This window comes from Akebia trifoliata, chromosome 6, assembly GCF_017979445.1.
Source record: "Akebia trifoliata isolate Shusen 1 chromosome 6, ASM1797944v1, whole genome shotgun sequence".
NCBI classification, from domain to species: domain Eukaryota; kingdom Viridiplantae; phylum Streptophyta; class Magnoliopsida; order Ranunculales; family Lardizabalaceae; genus Akebia; species Akebia trifoliata.
In genome coordinates, this window is record NC_141380.1 from 22,259,883 (window position 1) to 22,281,354 (window position 21,472).

The 21,472-nt window shown below is 35.1% G+C and overlaps 1 protein-coding gene across 2 annotated transcripts; it reads left to right on the top strand.

Annotated features, from left to right (window-relative positions):
- Window positions 1-983: 983 nt before the first annotated feature.
- LOC147400412 (S-adenosyl-L-methionine-dependent methyltransferases superfamily protein) lies at window positions 984-20,046 on the top strand. Of its 2 annotated transcripts, none has more exons than XM_086446093.1 (8): window positions 984-1,267; window positions 17,647-17,760; window positions 17,873-17,941; window positions 18,079-18,098; window positions 18,183-18,235; window positions 18,380-18,410; window positions 18,500-18,581; window positions 19,459-20,046. In XM_086446093.1, the coding sequence occupies exons 1-8, from the start codon at window positions 1,084-1,086 to the stop codon at window positions 19,665-19,667; spliced, it is 762 nt and encodes a 253-aa protein (XP_086302219.1). In that variant the 5' UTR covers window positions 984-1,083; the 3' UTR covers window positions 19,668-20,046. The 2 variants fall into 2 exon arrangements, with proteins under 2 accessions (XP_086302219.1, XP_086302220.1); XM_086446094.1 differs by lacking the exon at window positions 984-1,267 and adding an exon at window positions 1,390-2,719.
- The last annotated feature ends 1,426 nt before the right edge of the window (window positions 20,047-21,472 follow it).

Sequence of the window (21,472 nt, forward strand, 5' to 3'; positions counted from 1 at the left end):
CTCAACTATGCAAAATCTCACGAGATAACCAAGATATCTTGACTGAGAGATTTTGAAAATCTCGGCCAAATCTTAGACGTGATAAGCACATGTGTATTGAAAAACACAAAAACTTTGAAACAATTATATCTAGCCCCTAAATTTTGGGTAAATATTAGAGATACCCTTGTGTTCTGAATCTGAAACTAATGCCATGCCTACCTTGACTTTAGTCTAATGAAGAAGACCAAAATGCTATGTCTACAACAACCCCACATACTTGATTTTTCATTCCAAACCAGCCAAATTCAAGCTTTTCAACCTAACCTGAAATAGTAAATTAATACATTCAACCTTATCTTCAGTCTAATGACTTCTACTTTCCTTTAACCCGAAAATCCTAGGTTTTTCTACTCAAAGTTCCATCATTTAATATTTCTTTAAAAATCCTAGGTTTGAATGTTAAAGACCTGAAGTAGATAGAATCTTTAAGTAAGGTTTACAATTTTTTATTCAAAGAGATTGAAGATGAGTGATATGGGAAGAGAAATCTAAGGGTTTTTAGTTTTAAAGATGAATAACTTGTCCTTAATTGAGATGACTCGTCTGAGAAAACTCAGTCTTGTTCATGAGGGAGATAAGTCGAAATAACAAGATTTGAAACCATGATCTTAGCCATGTATCAAACGTCCTTTGATTAGGTTTTGAAAAAAGAACAAAAGGAGAACTACTATTGGCACCCCAACTTTTAATTATTACACATTCAACTTATTAAATAATTTGTCACACCCTAATTAAAGATTAAAACACACCATTCAACCGTTTCAAAAGTTTGGCTCAACATTACAAAGTATTATAACACAATTAAAAGAAAAGATAATTTATATTCACACCCCCCAACTTTTACTTATTCTGAATTATTTATTAATTATTTAATATTAATTGAGGTGTAATAAGTAAAATTTGGAGCGGCAATAGTAGCCATTACAAATATAAATGATAAATAATAAATAATAAAGAAGAGAGAGAAAGGGGGAGAGGCAGTAAAAGTGTACAAGAAGCGAAGTAGCAGTAGCGAGAAGAGAGGGTGCACGGAAAGAAAGGATGTACAGGGACGTGTCGAGCTGCAACACCTACAACTACGGTGACGCACTGTACTGGGACGCTCGCTACGGCCAAGAAGCAGGACCTTTCGATTGGTATCAGCGTTACTCCGCTCTTCGTCCCTTCGTTCGCAAATATGTCCCTTTATCCTCTCGCATCCTCATGGTTGGCTGTGGCAATGCTGGTAAAGTTCCATTTATTTCTTTCTCTTTTTGTCTAATTAATTGTTTGGATTTTCTAACAAATTTTAGGTGTTTTTCTTTTTATTTTCTTCTGGATCGAATTTTGTAATTCCTCAAGAAGCCTAATGTTAATGAATCTATGGTTAATAGTTTGAATGTTGAATCAACAACCGTAGCCTAGCTATGGTTTATGGAGCTGAATTTTTGGCAGTGAAGTATCGATCATTTTAATAAATTGAGGATAGTAGATATGTGAATGTTTAGATGGATGTGTGGAAAGATAAAATTAGAAACAAATGCATTTGGAAAAATATAGGAGTAACTCCGATAGACAATAAATTAAGAGAAAGTCAGTTGAGATGGTTTGGGCATGTTCAATGGAGGTTTAGAAGAAGTTTTTTTTATTATTATGAGAAAGACCCAATTCTTTTATCAAAGTTTTGTGGTTAGGGTTTTGATTGTTGAGCCCTAACATTTAGTTATCCTATGCTTGACGAAGGCAACACTTTTTATGTTAGTACTTTCTTTGCTCGGATTGTATTTGTGTCTAATGTTGCTCCACTGTTGGTGGATTATCATATCCAAACTAGGGTAGTGTTTTGTATTAGGATCACTTTCACATGACACATGTGCCATAGGTTATTACTATGTGCTATATGTTTCCAAGTGCAAATGTATTTGTTTGGCCAAGTGTTTGGTCTAGTGTGTACCAAGACGGGTTGATCACTATCGTGGGCAATGTGTTTTGTCAATTGGCGAATACCAGTTCAATTTGTGGAGAGGTATTTATTTGTGATTATTGAGTTTAAGTGTTTGCATTGAGATGAATTGGCCCATATCTTTTTAGGGGGATTATAAAATCATACAATAGTCGAAGCTTATGTGACTACAAGATTATGGGGGGTGAAAAGCAGTTACAGATAAGGTTGTTTAGGGATGTTATAGGTTTAGTCACATATTTCCTAGATGGTACTTTGTAATTAGTTTGTCTTCTATATAAAAGGACTTTAGGTCTCTTTGTAATACATCCAATTTAGTATAAGACAAGGAATAAAGAGGCATTTAGAAGGATAGATAGGAAAAAAGTGGAATTTTTAGAAGAAATTACATGTGATTGAATAATAATGGAGTAGAGCAAGAGAACTAATTTAATTTGAAGGTGAAGTTCCAAAGAATTGTCAATCTTAAAGAGCTTATTTGGATGCAGAAGTCAAGGGTGAGTTGTACTTCAAGTAATGAGCATTCATAGAAGAGCCTATCATACGTCTAGACTTTTCATAGTGTGGGTAATGCTTTGGAAGGTGGTGATGTGCTAAGTAGGGTGTGGTGGAACTCTATGAAGATATTTCATAGACCCTTCAATTCGTATCAACATTACTCTGCTCTTCTTCCCTTAATTCGCAAATGCATCCCTTTCTCCTCTTGCCTCCTCATGTTTGGTTGTGGCAATGCTGGTAAATTCCATTCATCTTTCTGCCTCCATTTCTAGGTTCTTTCTTTTTGTCTTGGTTAATTGCATGGAATTTCCAACAAATTTTAGGGTTTTTTTTTTTTCTCTTATGGATCAAATACAGTTCCGTCTTAAACATTTTTCTCTTGATTGAATTTTTTAATTCCTCCCAGTCAAATGTTTATGAATATTCAGTAAATAGTTTGAATGTTCAATCAACAACAGCAATGTAGCTATGGTTTATGGAGCTGAGTGTTGGGCAGTGAAGTAACAATCATTTTAATAAATTGAGGATAGTAGAGATATGAATATTGAGATGGATGAGTGGAAAGATAAAATTAGAGGAGCTCCAATAGACGATAAACTAAGAGAAAGTTGGTTGAGGTGGTTTGGGCATGTTTAATGTAGGTCGGTTACAACTTGAGTTAGAAAAAGTATTCAAGTTGAAAGTCTTACGAAGAGTGAGAGAAAGACCCAAAAGTGCATGGATAATTTTTTTTTTTTTTTTTGAGTAGAGAGAAGAAGTTGGGAGAGAAAGAGAGAGGATCAAACTACTTGTTTCTCCTCCTCTATATCTTTTATATTACATTAAAAAGATGAAATGACCATAATGCTCTTATACATAATGATACCTAAATACTCTGAACACTTCCCCTTAAGTTGGAGAATAAACATCAAATAATTCTAGCTTGGAACAAATAAAATTAACATGAGTACGACTAAGAACTTTTGTAAACATGTTTGCCAATTGGTCTTCTGACTTCACATATGGAGTTGATATATCACCACTCAAAACGTTATCTCTCACAAAATGACGATCTATTTCTATATGTTTTGTCCTCATGAAACACAGGGTTAGAAGCAATATGAACTACAGCTTGATTGTCACAATAAAGTTTCGTGGGAAGATTCACATTGAATTCCAACTTACAAAGAAGTTGTCTCAGCTACACCAATTTACATATTGTTAGAGCCATTGCTCTATATTCAACTTTTGCACTAGGCCTTGCCACTATATTTTGTGTTTTGCTCTTCCAAGAAACAAGATTCCTACTAAGAAATGTACAGTAACTAGAAGTTGATCTCCTATCAGACAGTGGGCCTGCCCAATCAGCATCAGTATAGCCTTCCAAATTCAAATGCCCATTAGACTTGTACAACAGTCCACAACCTGGTGCTCTTTTTAAATACCTTAAAATATGAACAATATCTTCCTAGTGTCAAACACGAGGTGCATCTATAAACTGACTGATCACACTTACTACAAATGATATGTCTGGATCTGGATGAGTCATAGTTAAATAGTTCAACAACATACCCGCCAACCTCGTATATCTTCCTAGATCATCAAATAATTCTCGTTGGTCTAGGGAAAGCAAAGTACCTAACCAAAGGGGGGAAATAAACTTTGATTAATAGCACTCTTGCAAGCATCCCCAATTACTTTCTTACGCTTTTCTCTCTGCCACAGAGTGTGGAAATTCAGATGGATAAGATATGTAGGGATTTATTCTGGCATGACAAGGTCAACCACAGAAAGTACCATATGGTTCGATGGAAGAATATCTGCTTACCAAAACAAAGATGTGGTTTGGGCATTAGAGATTTTGGTTCTATGAATTCGGCTTTGTTGGCAAAATGGTTTTCGAGGTTCGGGGTAGAGGAGGGGAGTTTATAGAAGGATTTGGTGATCTACAAATACGGAATGAAGTAGTATGGTTGGGAAAGTAGGGAGGGTAGAGGGGCTTTAGGTTGCGGGGTGTGGAAGGGTATCATAGGAGAGTCCTGACATTACTTAAGAGAGTTAAATTCAAAGTGGAGAGGGGCAACATAATTCCCTTTTGGGAAGACTTGTAATATGGGGAGACTTCTTTGAAGGAACAATTTCCGGATCTTTACGCTATTTCTACCAAAAAGGGTAGTGGGGGATAGCATGTCAAGGTTTTGGGACTTTGTTTTTAGATGAAACTTTAATGATTAGGAGCTCATTAGTTTGGGAAGACTTTTAGGAATTGTTTGAGACTACTATCATACTCAAAGACATAGATGATGTGATGCATTGGGATGGTACGAGAGATGGGGTTTATTCGGTGAGATCTATGTTTGCAGCGGAATGTCCCTCTCCCAACTTCACCTTAGTAGTAGCTTATGTGTGGGGTGTAAAAGTTCCCTCTAAGGTTTCGATTTTTGTGTGGCAAGCATCGTTTGAAAGAGTCGCCACATTAGATCAGTTAATAAAGAGAGGTTTTTATACTCCGAATAGTTGCTTGCTATGCCTAAAGAAGGGGGAGACGGCAAATCATTTGCTTATTCACTGTGCTCTTGCTCACGAGGTTTGGGCTCATTTCTAGGCCTCTTCGGTTTGAAGGGTTGTTTTTCGAGGTCGATTAAGGAGCTTTTTGAGACTTGGGGAGCATGAGGTAACTCTTTCAAAGGCTCGAAATGGATCCTTTGGAGCCTCACCCCATTCGCCATTTGTTGGGGTATTTGGAATGAGAGAAATATACGCATTTTTTAGGGGAAAGAGCTAATGATTTATAACCTATTGTTGTCCATTTTTGGTTTTTGTTCTTTTGGGTTAAATTGTTTAGAGTCTTTAAAGGAATCTTCTTTGAGGACTTTGTTGCTAGGTTGGATATGGTTTGTAATTTAGAAGATACCTAATTGACCATCGCCTCTGCTTGATAAGTTTGTATTTCGGGGCCATCTTGTCCCGTTCCTAATAAAATTTGAACTTATCAAATAAAAAGTTTTGTATTAGAATCCATCGAAGTATCAATTGGTTTTGAACCCAACACACCAGTCTCATTAAGTAAATCCAAAACATATTTGTGTTGAGAAAAGCTAATACCATGGCTTGATCTAGAAACCTCAATACCTAAGAGATATCGTAGTTTTCCTAGATCTTAATATGAAATTGTTGCTGCAAAAACTTCTTCAGCTCAACAATACCACAAGAATCACTTCATGTTCCTACAATATCATCAAAATAGACGACTAGAATGATAATTCCTGCTGAGGAGGTACTAACAAAAACTGAATGATTTGAGTGATACTATGTCAATCCAAACGATATCACAACATCGTTGAGCCTCCCAAACCATGCCTTGGGAGATTGTTTCAACTCATAAATTTTTTTCTTCAACTTGCAAACCATACTAGATGACTTCTCCAAGCAACAAACCCAGGATTGCACCATATAAACTTCTTGTAATGGACCATGCAAGAAAGCATGAAAGGATTTTTCACATCTAACTAAGATAATGGCTATTGAAAATGAGCTGCTAAAGCAATGATAACATGAACAGATGTGATATTTGCAACAGGTGAGAAGCTTTCAGAATAATCCAGCCCATATGTTTGTCTGTATCCTATAGCTTCAAGATGAGCTTCCAACCTACCTATTGATCCATCCGGCAAATACTTTACTACATACACCCAACGACAGCCAGTTGCACATTTTCCCAAGGGAAGATGAACTAATTCCCATGTACCATTAGTATGAAGAGCATTCATTTATAATATCATAGCTTGTTTCCAACCAAACTGAGAAAGAGCCTCCTGAACTTTGTTAGGAATAGACATGGAAGACAGAGAAAAAGCAGAGGTACAAAAAGAAGGCGAAAGATGATGAAGAGTGATGTAGGACATCTACAATTTTAGTTAGGGAGTCTTAAGTAAATTCCTAATTCTAGTAGAATTTATTTCTATTTGCTAGTTTTAGTTGGATTTCTATTTTCTAATTCTAGTAGAAAGTTACTATTTTATATAGTTTCTAATTATTTTTCAAGTTTCTAATTTTGTTTAAATTGGTTTTTATTCTTTAGGTCGTAATTAGAAGTACTTAGAGGTGTCTAAATTGAATTATAATAAGTTTAGAAAGTTGTTATTATGTTATAGATAGGTTAGGAAAGTTACTTTTTAGTATTTTAAAAGGTTTCGAAGTTGTTATAATGAAGTTATCTATGTAAGGAGTTTCAAAAACAAAATTAAATGAATTCAAACATATCATACAAATTCTCTTTTATCTCTAGTTACTGTCTAGTTCTTTACTTTATCTTCTTCAAGCTATTGCTTGTTTATCAATTGAATCTATTGATTCAAATTGATTTTACATGTTCTATTGAACGCAATCTCTTAATTCCTTTCAAATCTATTGATTCATATGCTTCTGCTCCGTCAAGTGATATCAGGGCCTCGTTTATGAGTCTACTACCTTCAACATGATTGAGGAACACCAATCCCGTGTAACCAATGATCAATTAGATTAAAGGTTCAAGGAATTCAAAGATGATAAGGTTGAGATCGGCATCTTTAAGGCTTATGAGGAAGAAGAAGGTGAACATCTAAATTGTATTATTCGCAACTTATAGTCGGTACAATATGTTGATCATTCAACTCGACAGTCTTTTTTGAACTACATGCAAGGTGCAAGGTTAGTTGTGCCAATTGATTATAGATAGTGGAAGTTCGGAAAATATAATTTCAAGCTACATGATCGATGCACTCAAGCTACCCACTACGCAACACCCTAAGCCTTATTCTGGAGATTGGGTTAACGCTGAATGTAAGAAAAGTGTGACCAGTCAATGCTCCCTTTCTTTTAGCATTGGGCAATAATGATGAGGTTATTTGTGACATCATCCCAATTAGAGCATGCCACATCCTCTTGGAAAAGCCTTGGCTTTACAATACTGATGTCACAAATAGAGATAAAGCTAACACCTATTCTTTTATGCATAATGTGTCAAAGTGATTCTACACCCTTATGACAAGCCTAAGGCTGCCCAACCAGTCAAGGTGACGAGAACATGCTTTATTTCTACCAAGATCAATGAGGACTTAAAGGAAACAAGCCAAGTATTCGCGGTAGAAGTACAACCTTCCAACCAGGACCTACTGAAGTTCCTCATCAAGTACAATCACTCTTTGAAGAATTTTTATATGTTCTTATTTCGGACTTGTTGGATTCTTTGCCTCCCATAAGGAATATACAACACCACATCGATTTGGTACCCAGTGCAACTCTCAAATATGCCCCATTATAAGATGAGTCCGAAAGACCATGACATAGTGAAAGAACAAGTGAAAAAGAACATTGAAGCTTTTACTAACAAGTAAAAAGCTGATGTCGATAAGTATAGAAGATTCAAAAGGTATGAAAAAGGAGATTTGGTCATCTCGGTAAAGATAATTTTTCCGTCGGAATTTATAGCAAGACCAAGTTGAAGAAAATTAAACCCCTTCGTATCTTGAAGAAGATAAACGATAATGCTTATGTGATGGATTTGCCAAATGATATGCTATGGTCAATTATATTTTCTATACTAAGTTTGAAGAATGGATATCACTAAAAGTAGATTAGAGCAAGAGATTGTGGAAAACAAAAACAAAAAAAAGGCCGTCAAGAACAACTCGAAGACGAGTTTTTTTTTTTTTTTTTTCAAAAAAAGGGGGTCAAATGTAAGACATCTACCTGATTAGGACATCTGCAATTTTAGTTAGAGAGTCTTAAGTAATTTCCTAATTCTAATAGAATTTATTTCTATTTTCTAATCTAGTAGGAAGTTTCTATTTTATTTAGTTTCTAATTAGTTTTCATGTTTCTAATTTTGTTGAAATTCGTTTTTATTCTTCAATTAGTAATTAGAAGTGTCCAAATTGAGTTATAATAGGTTTAGAAAGTTATTATTATGTTATAGATAGGTTAGAAAAGTTACTTTTTAGTAATTGAGAAGGTTTCTTAGTTGTTATAATGAAGTTATCCATATCAGAAGCTTTAAAAACGAAATTCAATGAATTCAAACATATCTATACAATTCTCTTGTATCTTTAGGTACTTTTTAGTTCTTTACTTTATCTTCTTCAAGCTATTGCTTGTTTATCAATTGATGCAAATTAATTTTGTATGCTCTAGTGAACGCAATTTCTTAATTCCTTTTGAATCTATTGATCTTTTGTGTGTATCCTTTAGCAACAAGACGAGCTCTCAACCTAACTATCAATCCATCCGGCAAATACTTTACTACATACACCCAACAACAACCAATTGCACATTTTCCCAAAGGAAGAGGAACTAATTCCCATGTACCATTAGTGTGAAGAGTGTTAATTTATAATATCGTAGTTTGTTTCCAACCAAACTGAGAAAGAGCCCCTTGAAGATTGTTAGGAATATACACGGAAAATAGAGACAAAGCAAAGTACAAAATGAAGACGATGAAGAGATACAGAACTAGAAATAAGATGTTGGGTGCAAGTTTGAGTACTTTTTCTTTCGGCAATAGGAAGATCAAGAGGTGAAGGACTTGGATCTGCAGATAGCAAAGTCGATGGAGGAGGCTCTGATACCAAGGTATGGTGGGCATCTAATGTTGACTGCACTTTCCTACGAGCATATGTTTTAACCTCAAGCACCATAGGAACTTGATCAATACCAATAGGGATGGGAATAGTTGAAGGAATATCCTTTGACCTTTCCTCTGAGGAAATACCCTTGAAGTAAGGCAATGTTTCGAAAAATGTGACATCCGCACTAACAAATTTATTATTATAAAGGGTATCATACCACTGATAACCTTTTTGAGTGCCGAGAGTAGCCCAAAAAGAGGCACTTGATAGCATGTGAGTCCAATTGATCAAAATCAGATTGCAATCATTGAACAAAACACACAACCAAAAATACATGGAAGTAGTGTTGTTTGCTCTTCGGGGGGATGATTTGATTTCTCTTTGATTTATGGGCATTTCGAGGCAACAATCAATTTTTCGGGAAAATTCGGGATGATGGAGGGAGATAATTAGCTTGAGCTCATCCTACGCTCCCATCATGGAGAGGATTTGCAATTCAATTCATCCATAATGAGTTGATTCGTGTGTTCGTTCTTGATCCAAATTTTTATCCTTTACAGTTAAAAAACAAGAAGACAATTGCAGGAAATTAGAAATTTTGTTAAGAAATTAAAAAAGAAAGAGAATTTTTACAGGTTTGATGTTTCATCAATCAAAGTTCTTTTGGTAAGAGTGAACTCCTCTTTCTTGTTTATTTTCTCCATTTTCAAGCTTTCCTTTCTTTTCTATTTCTAGAAATAGAAATCTCTAGCAACTAAAGTTCTACCACTTTTCTAAAACTCTCTCCTCTATTTAAAGAGTTAGAGAATTTTTAAATTGCAATTAACTCTTCTAATTCCTCATTTACATAACTTTTCCCTTACAAGATTTTTACAAAATACCCCTTGACTCTCAAAACTTACAATTATCTCCAACAAATATATTAAAAAAATTACAAATCAACCCCAAAAACATACACAATATGACAAGACCATTTTTACCCTGTAACATAATTCAAAAAGCAATAGAATCATCTTCGATGCATAAATCAAAGCTTCCCCGGACTGGATCAACCTTCTATGTGTCTTCTCAGATAGACTGACAAGTTCTAGTGAGCCAGTTTTCACCTATAACATAGGTAAACAATGAAGAATCTAGAAAAAGAATAAAATGAGGAAAACGACCATCAAGGACTGACATAAAGCATTCGATTAATAAGATGACAAGCGGTAAGAACATCACTCCAATATGTTTTAGGAACATTTATTTGAAATAAAAGGTAGCAAGCAACTTCCAATAAATGTTGATTCTTGACAACCCCATTCTGTTGAGGGGTATGGGAACAAGATGTCTGATGAATAATTCCTTGGGATGCATAAAAAGAAGATAACTCTTTATCATATTCTTTAGCATTATCAGAACGAGATATTTTACAAATACACCAAATTGATTTCTAGTTTCAGCATAAGAACAAATGAAATATGAAAAACAATTCAGAACGATTCTTCATTAAATAGAGCCATGCTATTCTTGAAAAGTCGTTTACAAAGATAACAAAATAACGAAACCCATTCAAGATGTGATTCTAATAGGACCCCAAACATTAGAATGTACTAAATTAAAAGGACCAGATACACAAGGAATTATTCTAAACGGATGAGAGACACGATGATGTTTAGTTAATTCACAAGACGCACAATCTAAACTAGAAACATGACTCAAATTAGGAACCATCTTCTTCATTGATCGCAGACAAGGATGACCAAGTCTGTAGTGCCTCTGATTTGGTGTAAGAGATGCTAGAAAAGTAGTTGAACTTCCTTCACCATCTAGATAATAATGACCACAAGATTCATGCCCACTACCAATCGTTTCTTCGTCTTTAGATCCTAAAAAACACAGGAAGAGAGATAAAATGTATTTAAGCAATTCAGGGCTTTAATTAACTTACAGTCATCAGACTAAGAGGAAATTTTGGGATATATAAAACAGATGACAATGGTTAACGAGTAGGAAGTGTTGTCCTTAGACCAGACACTTTAGAAGTGCCATCAACAAGCATAACAAATTGAGTAGATGAAGGACACTTAAAGGAGGAAAATATATCTGAGAAACTTGTCATATGATCTGAAGCACCAAAGTCAATGATCCAGGGAGAAGAAACATGTAATTGAGAGGCAAGACATGCTATACCTGAGTGTGCCAAAGTGGCAGTGTTGGAGGAAGATGCAACAAAACTATGTAGCTAATCAATTTGGCATACTCTTCACGGGAAATAGTTATTGTCTCAGATATGGGAGTTGGTGCAATTGGTAGAGATTGAGTAATAGTAGTGTCTTCATAAGATGCTCGGTGGGCTTACCATAGATCCCAACAAAAGTCAACTGTATAACCATCCAAACCGCAATTAATACACTTACGTGGCCCCCCATGTCCACGACCTCCCCCTGAATCACATCCTCCACAGCCTCCACCATGAACCTTATGACCCCCACGTCCACGCCCTAAACCTCCAACAACAACTAAAGCGTCTGTATATGCAGATACATTAAACAAAATCACTTACTACAGTCCTCTATAACCTAGCAAACACTTCAATCATGGATGGAAGCTCTAGTATTTCTAAAATTTTGGATTTCATCGGTTTAAATTATGGTTTAAGTCCATAAAGAAAATAAATTACATCAAATCTTCTCTTTGTTTGCATTGTATCTCTAAATCAGTTTTGAGACGCTGATAAATATTAAGTTCATTTCGAACATTTTGGAGAGTCAAAAAGTAATCAATTAGACTCGTATCACCTTGTTGCAAAGTAAAATACTCCTGTGCTAACTGATAAATCTGTGAAATATTATTCTCTCCAGATTATATCTTGGATACTTGAGTCCAAATCTCCTTGGCCATGTTTAAGAGCTTGAAATTAACACTTATTTTAGGCTCCATACTGTTCCATAACCAAGTCATATTTTGAGCATTCTCCTGAACCCACTTTGAATACTTCAATTTCCCTTTGATCGTGAGGAAAACTTCAACAGATTTAGACCAAGGAATATAGTTATTACCATCCAACTTGATAGATGTCATCTGAAAACTAAAGAAATCAAATATCATCATATTAGGCTTATTCTCAATACTTCACCCGCACATCAACTAATTGCTATTCTAGATATGAGAAAGAACACCTCACGTTCACCAGACGACACATAAACACCTTATGCATTCACAAACATACTTCAAACCATCACCGAGGGCTAGCAATAACTCCCACATCCACAGAACAACACCAAAGGATCATTTTGGAGTACCCGAGAACCAATTTTTTTCGATAGTAGCTTGAACTACACCAAACAACACCTACAACCCTTGAGATTCTTTGAAAAATTAACCTTTACTCCATAGAGAGGATGCTTTAAATGCTAATATTAGGTGGTGCGACACCTCTTTGAACCAAGTCCTAGGGTTGAAACCCTTATCTAGGGTGTTCGGTCTCGTCTAGGGTACGAAATTGGAGATAAAAGAATGAAAAAACTGAAGAGAGGGAAGAAGATTGAGGAGAAGAGGAAGAAACTAAAGAAAAATAAAACAAATGGGCTCTGATACCATGTTGAGTAGAGAGAAAAGAAATTGGGAAAGAGAGAAAGAGATAGGGTCGAACTACTTGTTTCTCCTCTTCTATATCTTTTATATTGCATTAAAAAGATGAAATGACCATAATGCCCTTATACATAATAATACCTAAGTACTCTTAACAATTTCAACTTTTTTTGTCGTACTATGCTTACACCATTATTATGAGTCGATTCTCCTATTGAAGTTTGTGGTTAGGGTTTTGCTTGTCAAATCCTAATATTTGGTTATCCTATGGTTGATGAAGGCAACACTTAAATGTTTATACACTCTTTGTTGGGATTGTGTTTGTACCTAATGTTGTGCCATTGTTGGTGAATTACCTTAGCCAACTAGGGGAGTGTCTCGTATTAGGATCACTTTCATGTGATGCATGTGCCGTGGGTTATTACCATGTGCAATATGTTTCCAAGTGCTATGTATTTTTTCGGCCAAGATGTTTGGTCTAGTATGTACCAAGATTAGTTGATCACTACTATGACCAATGTGTTGTGTTAGTTGGCGCATACCAGTCCAATTTATGGAAAGGTATTTATTTCTCATCATTGAGTTTAAGTATTTGCATTCAGATGAAGTGGTCCACACCTATTTTAGGGGTATCATTAAAGCATACAATAGTTGAAGCTTACATGACTACAAGATTATGGGGGTGAAAAGTGGTTACAGGCAGCTATGGTTACTTAAAGAATCATCATCGTCCTTTCTGCTTAACGTGAAAGAGGGAGGGGGGGGGGGGGGGGGAGGGTGAAGATAATTTTTAGAATCTTATTTACTAATGAGTTTATGTTAAGTAGGATAGTTTTTGATATTTTACAAGTTTAGCACTTATTGCGTACATGGTTACTTTCCAAGTAGTTTGTCTTTTGTATAAAAGGACTTCAGGTCTCTTTGTAATGCATACAATTCAATAGAATTATTTTTGCTAATATTCTAATAATTTGACGTAGCGGAAGCGTGTGAACCAATAGATTCAATTGATAAACAAGTGATAGCTTGGAAGAAAATAAAATAAAGAGCTAGAAAGTAACTAAGAGAGAAAAAGGAATTGAATTGGTATGTTTGAATTGATTGAATTTCATTTTTGAAGCTTCTATATAGATAACTCCATCATAACAACTTAGAAACCTTCTAAAATACTAAAAAGTAACTTTCCTAATCTATCTATAACTTAATATTAACTTTCTAAACCTATTATAACTCAATTTGAACACCTCTAATTATAGCCTAAAGAATAAAAACGAATTTAGACAAAAATAGAAACTTGAAAATAAATTAGAAACTAATAAGGAATAGTACTCATAAAGTAATTCTGAAATAGAAATCCTACTAGAACTAGAAAATAGAAACAAATCCTAGTAGAATTAGGAAACTACTTGAGACACTAGAATTGTAGATGTCCTACATCATAGTCTTAGCCGCCCTTTCGATGTGGAAATCTATGGTTGTAACACCCAAAATTCTAAGAATAAGTTGGCTAATTGTAGGATTTGCTAACCTTTGAAGCAAGAGTATGGTATCGTTTAAGATGTTAGATTAAAGTTCTCAATTCTGAAGGATAAGCTTAAGTCATGGGATAAAAAGGCATTTAGGATGATAAATAGGAAAAAGGTAGAGTTTTTGGAAGAAATTACCCGATTGGACATGAAGGAAGTAGTAGTGGAAAAATCAAGATAACTAATTTGAAGGTGGAGTTCTAGAGGATCATCAATCTCTAGGAGATTATTGGAGGTAGAAGTCAAGGGTGACATGTACTCTAAATAGCAAGAGTTCACAAAAGAGCCAATCATATATCAAGACTTTTCATAGTAGGTAATGCTTTGGAAGGTGATGATGTATCATGTAGGGTGTAATGGAACTCTATGACAATATGTACTCTAATCAATGTTAGACGCCTTATGAATAGCCTTCCTTTTGATGGTATTAGTTCCAAGTTGGGTGTTTGCTTCAAGAGATTGCTTGAAAAGAGATCTTGAAGTTGAGGTTGATTTCCTAGTTTGTGTTCAACATACAAAATCATTGCTGGAAAGTTAGTTTGGACAACTAAAGTTGTCATTCCTCTGTTACTGCCCCTGAGCATGGAGTTTTTTTTGGAGGAAGGAAATAATGGACGAGGTTTGGATGCTAAGGATTGTACAAATGCTAAAATTTAGTTGGGAAACTTGGTCATTTATGCAAAATTGATTTGGAGAAAGCCTATGAAGATGGTCATTCTGGTTTTTTTTGGATTACATGAAGGGATAATTGGCTTTGGATGGATGTCGAGAAGGTGGATTGCAAAATGTGCATCCTTATCCTCTTCTTCCATTTTGGTAAATAAATCTCCTCTTCTCCTATTTCCCTTTTCATTTTTTTTGCTAGATATCCCCTTTCCCCGTATTCATTTTATATTGTTCTAGAGTCTTTAAGACTTATATTGAGAGTTTTCGAGAGTGAAGACCTTGAAGGCTTTGTTGTAAAGGAAGATGGTTGTATGATCTCCCATCTTTAGTTTGAAGATGATTCTATTGGTTTGTCAATGCCTCTCAATCCCAACTTTGATTTCTAATAGATTTTTTTTTGTGATCTTTCGAGGTTGTCTCAATTATTGTTATCAATTTCTCGAAAAGCATGGTGTTTTGGGTTGGAACAATTCCTAAAATTGACTCCTTAGTGAGAGACTTGGGATAACAGGTTGACCGTTTTCCATACTGTAATCTTGGCCTTCCTCTCCAACTCTCTCTCTCTCTCTCTCTCTCTCTCTCTCTCTCTCTCTCTCTCTCTCTCTCTCTCTCTCTCTCTCTTTCTTCATATATATATGGATCAGGATCCGTGTACACACATATCTATTCATATATCTACAACGTGTTTTGTCTTATGTGGGCTAAAAGTTTTGGATTGAGCTGATTTTTGGTGAGGATGATCTCTATGACGAGGAGATCATCCCCACCAAAAATCAGCAATTTCTAAAACTTCTAACCCCATATTTATGAGTTGAAGAATCGTGGACCATCCATTTTTTGTAAATCACTTTTGACGAGGTTAAATTTTTTGGATTGAGCTGATTTTTGGTGAGGATGATCTCTAACTTTTAGCCACATAGGACAAACACGTTGTAGATATATGAGTAGATATATGTGTACATGGAACCCAACCTTATATATATATGTATATTGGGTCGGGTTCCATAGACAACATTCTAGACAATGTGCTCTCGGAATGGGCTGATTTTTTGTGAGGATGATCTCTATGGTGAGGGGATCATCCTCCCAAAAAATCATCTCATTCTGAAATTGATGGCCCCATTTTACAAGTTGAAGAATCGTGGACCGTTCATTTTTACCGTTAGTTTGTAACCACTTTTCATAGGATTAGAAGTTTTAGAATCAGCTAGTTTTTTGAGAGGATGATCTCCTCACCATAGAGATCATCCTCACAAAAAATCAGCCCATTCCAAAACCTTTTTGGCATATAGGACAAAACTTTGTCTAGAATGTTGTCTACGGAACGCCACCCACATATATATATATTTGGAGAGATTTAATTCATATTTCTTTTCCAAATTTATGAATTTTATCTATTATAATTTTTTCGATTTTTGGGATTTTGGTTTATTGTATGGATTTCATGTTTTGTTGCTTGAATATTGAATGTTGGATTAAATTTCAGGTGATTCATAGAGATATCTAGGCAAGTTAATCAAAATTTCATTCTCTCATGAAATTTGAGAAGAATTGTTTTAGCTTTGATGCAACTTCTGTATAAATGAAAGATCAAATTTTGTGATTTTCATTTGTTTATGGTCACTATTTTGATCATAATATTGGGAATTCTTAATTCCATGTTGAATTGTAGGTTGGATCAATTGTGAATATTTTTTTATCTAATGATTTTCTGGCTATTTTGGCTCAGACTTTGTTGTTGTTTATGGTTGATGGTTGGTTGATTTCTCTTCTTATCATTTTCAGCAATGATTTTGTTGATATTTCATCCGAGTTGGCAGTTCAGGTTTGTAAGATAGTAGAAGCTAGTGATTTTATTGCCTTCTTTTAATTGGTTTTGTCAATATCTTTGTATGTAGATTTTGCTCATAGTATCTTACTGGAGCTCAGTTTAATCCTTTAAAAAAATAAAAAATAGATTGTCTTATATTGAGAGATGGCCTTGTTTTACTCTTACTTGCATTGGTGGGACCCATGTTTAGTGTAGCTTTATTTTTTGTATAAAAAATAAATGAAAAAATATTTATGAAATTTTGCATTTTCTTTCAACCAAGTACCTGCAAAATTTTATGGAGTTTTTTTGGAGTTGCTAATAAGAAATTGCAAAGCAAAACACTGCAAAACATCGTAATTGTAAAATTTTACATTTTACAACATACCAAGCAAGGCGATAAAGAAAGTTTGTCTTAATAGATTTTGCTCCCTATGGAACTTGGCGGTCAAAATGTGAACCACCTTCTTCTATCTTGCGAGATGGCCTCTGTATCCACTAGACTTTTCCCCAAGCAATTCTCTCTTTTCCAGAGTTGGCATTCCCCTAGTCTTTTGCACTAGAAGGAGTATTCTATGAAGAATGATACTGTTTGCTTTATGTTGGGGCTCTATGGAAAGAAAGAAACATAAGGAGGGAAAAGCACAATTCATGATGTCATTCTTAAAAGTTAAGTCTCCTATTTCCTTTTAATCCAAACTCCATGTAGAGACTTTCAAAGGGTTTTGTTTTTAGGTGAATGCATCATGCTTGAAGGTAATTGAACCTATGTTTATTATTTGCTCTGGTCTTCTATGTTGGCCTTTGTTCTTTCTGTTAAGGCTGGACTCCTCAACCTCCTTACATTTGTATTGTTTTCTCTTTCAGTAAAATCTTTTGCACCTCTTGAAAGTTTTTTTTATTCCAAAGCATCTCAGTAAATCATGATTTGGTCGCGCTAGATAGTTACTGTGTTCACCTACTACTTTCATGTATTGTGGTAATTGAAAATTTCTAGTTTTGTAGTTATGTCAGAGGACATGGTGAAGGATGGGTATGAAGACATCATGAACATTGATATTTCAGCAGTGGCCATTGATATGATGAGAAAGAAGCACGAGCACATCCCACAATTGAAATGTATCCTTTTCCAAACAACTTCATTAGTTTTAAATTATATAAAAAAAGGTTTTTATTTTTATTTGAATTGAAATATTCCTTCTGCCTTAGTTTCCCTTATGTATCACAATAGACATGCAAATGGATGTTAGAGATATGAGCTTCTTCCCCGATGAATCATTTGACAGTATCATTGATAAAGGTACTAGCTGTGACCTCTCACTCTGCATGCTTTGCCAAGATTTGTGAAATTGCGCACTAAATTAATAATTAACTGACGCTTTGTTGTTTGTGCCATCATCAAATATGTGTGTGTGGCCTTGTTGATCATCCTTCTAGGCACTCTTGATTCTTTGATGGTAAGGGTCATTCTTCAAATGTGTTTTTGCTCCTATTTGTTGTCGGACATGTTCTAACACTTGAGTTTTGCTTTTGAATTTTAGTGCGGTACCAATGCTCAACTTAGTGCCACTCAAATGCTAGGGGAAGTGAGCAGGTTTAGGCTTCATCACCTCAGGAGCTTAATTGTAAATACTGCTGTATTAAAGGATTTAAATGGCCTATTTTCTCTTAGATCTTTTTTTCCCTCGCTTTTGCAATATTTTTTTATTTACTAATCAATACTCTTGCTTGCTTGTAGGCTTCTTAAATCTAGAGGCACCTATATCTTGGTATACATTGAAGTTTTATTCCTTGTCTTTTTTAATTCTTTGTATGATGGTCTGCAAGCTCAGTATGGTTGAGTTCTTTCTTTTTACAGATAACATATGGTGACCCGACTGTAAGGATCCCTCACTTGAACCGAGCAGTATATAGTTGGAAAATTATATTGTACATTATACGTAAGTTCTCTTCTTCAACAGATCATCTGTCTCTCTCTCTCTCACACACACACACATATTCATTTAATCTGTTTTAGTGGCAGTTGATGCTTCAAATAAATTTATTTTGTTTCATTTGATGTTTCGGCACAATTATGCTACTGCTGCCTTTCTGTCTTTTTTTTTTCTTTTTTCGATAAGTGCCTTTCTTGTTTTTGCTCATCATGTTTTTGTTGTTCCTTAACTTTTGATGCATTTGGCTTCACAATATGGGTCTTGAATTGAGGTTTATCGATTACTATTTGCCTATTTTGTTTATTTAGTATTCTAATGGTCAGTTCATCTCATAAATGTTCTTTGTTCATGATCAATATCCCTTTGGCAATCATCTTATATGCGCCTATGTTAAATGCTAGATCGAGGTAATTAGGCAGAGAAGTTGATATTTGTTCCTCATTGGTTTATGTATCTGATTCAGTTAAGTTTCTTAAGTTATAATCCAGAATGTATTTTAAGGATTTGTTGACTAATAACTCAAAACAAATAAGATACGTTCAAACTATTTATACTATGAAAATCAATTTCCCCACTAGTCTTTGGTACCACTTCAATATCTTTCAAGGCTTGTCGATTCTCAGAATGATTGATGATCCTGCATCATTGGGGACCCTGATGGCTTAGATCCTTACTTTCCAGTTTGTTGCAGTCAATCTAGAACATATGACCTTTGGGAGATGACAATAATACCCTTTTTGGAAGGATTTAATCTAATTAAACCAAAATGATTGCCGCTGAATCCAAATTTGGTTACTATGAATTGGAGCTGTTGATTTCATTGCAGATTGATTTTTCATGATGTATGCCATTGTGAATTTTCTTCTTCTTTTTGTCTTTGCAGCCAGACCAGGATTCCAAGGATCAGCTGGTAGTAGTAGTAGTAGTTCATCATTTATGGAACCTGTACCTATCACAGAGAAGGGGCATCTTCCTGCGGATTTTGTTCTTGAAGATCCAGATTCTCACTTTATTTATGTGTGTGAAAAGGTTGATGAAATAGTTGAACTAGAAAGCACAAACACTCTGACAACAACAAATGTTGTACAATGATAAAGGAAGAATAAGGGACGTTGAATCCTTCGATTGCTGTTTGTACACAAAGTTGTTTTTAAGGCATCCCTTGAGTTTGTTTCGGGCGTAGTAAACAGTTCTGGTTTTTATTCACAAAAAACTATTGTCTTTGGCTTGTTGGGTTAAATGTTTCAATGTGTGGGTGACGAGTGAAATGGCTTACATCTCCAAAATGCTGGCTGAATTTATTGTCTGTGTATGCTTCTGTTTGAACTATTGTTGATAGCTCTTTTATACTTGTATAATCAGTTATTATTACATCAACAAAACTCACTGAAACTGCTACCTTTGTATGCCGTTGTCCTGTGCTCTGCTGGAGTCCATGGACCAATGTTTTAAAATTGGGAAATTTACTTAATAGATCATTTGGTAGGGATGTGTTTCTAAATGCACCCTGAGTCTTTCGGGTGGTATCTTGACAACCCAATTAGTAAAAATCTTTCTATTTTTAGACCCCCTCACTAATGATTAAATGGTAAACTCAAATCGTCAAGATTGAGATTCAAATTGTCGATCCCGACAATTGATGTCCAAACATTGAGATTGATGATTTATAACCGTTGCTCTTGACAGTTGTAGGTTGATCTTTATGATTGGTGTAAAGGTTGGTCTCAATGATTAAATAACAGGACTATCCAGATTCTGCTGAAAAATTAGGAGTACATAGAAATGGCTCAGTCAACTCAACTCGATCATTTTTTGACAGTCCCAAATTCTAAAACTTGTTTTTGCCAATTTGTGAGGCAAGATGGAAATGCACCATAGTCAATTTGAAAATCGACCAGTTATCATATTTAATATATTTTTTAATGGAAAAAAACTAAATACAATGCTCAATTTGAAAAAAAAAAATACGAGTAATGGGTAGTGGTCAGGGCCTCCCTCCAAAAACAGGAGAGACCACTCTCAGGGATTTATCCTCTTAGGGGGACTGAATGTGCCCTGAGGATTAGTTGACTACTTGGATTTCCAAAAGCAAAAACGTTTGTGTTATGTCCTTTCTCACTTTATCCTTCTCGAAAGTTGTAAAATTTTTCTAATCAATCTCTTTGGCATTCGATCATGCTTTTGGATGCAACATGAAAATGCAACCAGAAAACTTCCCTTTTATACCATGTAAATCAGCTTGATTCATTAATCAATGGAGAAAAACAAAGTCGAGGAGGCATGGAAGACATGTGGGTGTGTCTAAATCACCAAAAAAGAAAGGTGACTTAGTCGAACGAAGATTTGTTGTTGCGAAATTTCTATGTTAAGTTGATGAATCAATGCAATGACACCACATGTATGGAAAAAACAAGAGTAATTAGTTAGTGGTGAGATAAATTAAGGGAGAGTTTTTTTTTTAAGCAGTTAAGTGCTTGGATTATACATGTTTTGGTTATGGTACTATTTTTTCACATTCGATTGGAGAATCAAAACCCATGGGTACTCGTGTTTTTTGACGTTTCCAATTCTGAGTCCATTAATTTTGGAATTGGACTTGGAACCGACAAGAACCATAACCAACCCATTAGGGCTGCAACTCGGGCGGGTTGGGGAGCAACCCGGGCCCAACCAGAACTTGACAAATGTCAACTTACACCCATGCCCAACCCAACCCAACCTCGGGCTTAAAATGCTCAACCCAAACCCAACCCAAGTTGAGTTAATTTATTTCCCATTAACATTAGATAATTTATCAATGATAAGAGCTTATGTAAACATAAGTGATATCTAAAACACCTTAAAATTTACAATTATTTATCCTACAATTGTATTCCAAAATTTACATATATAAAATT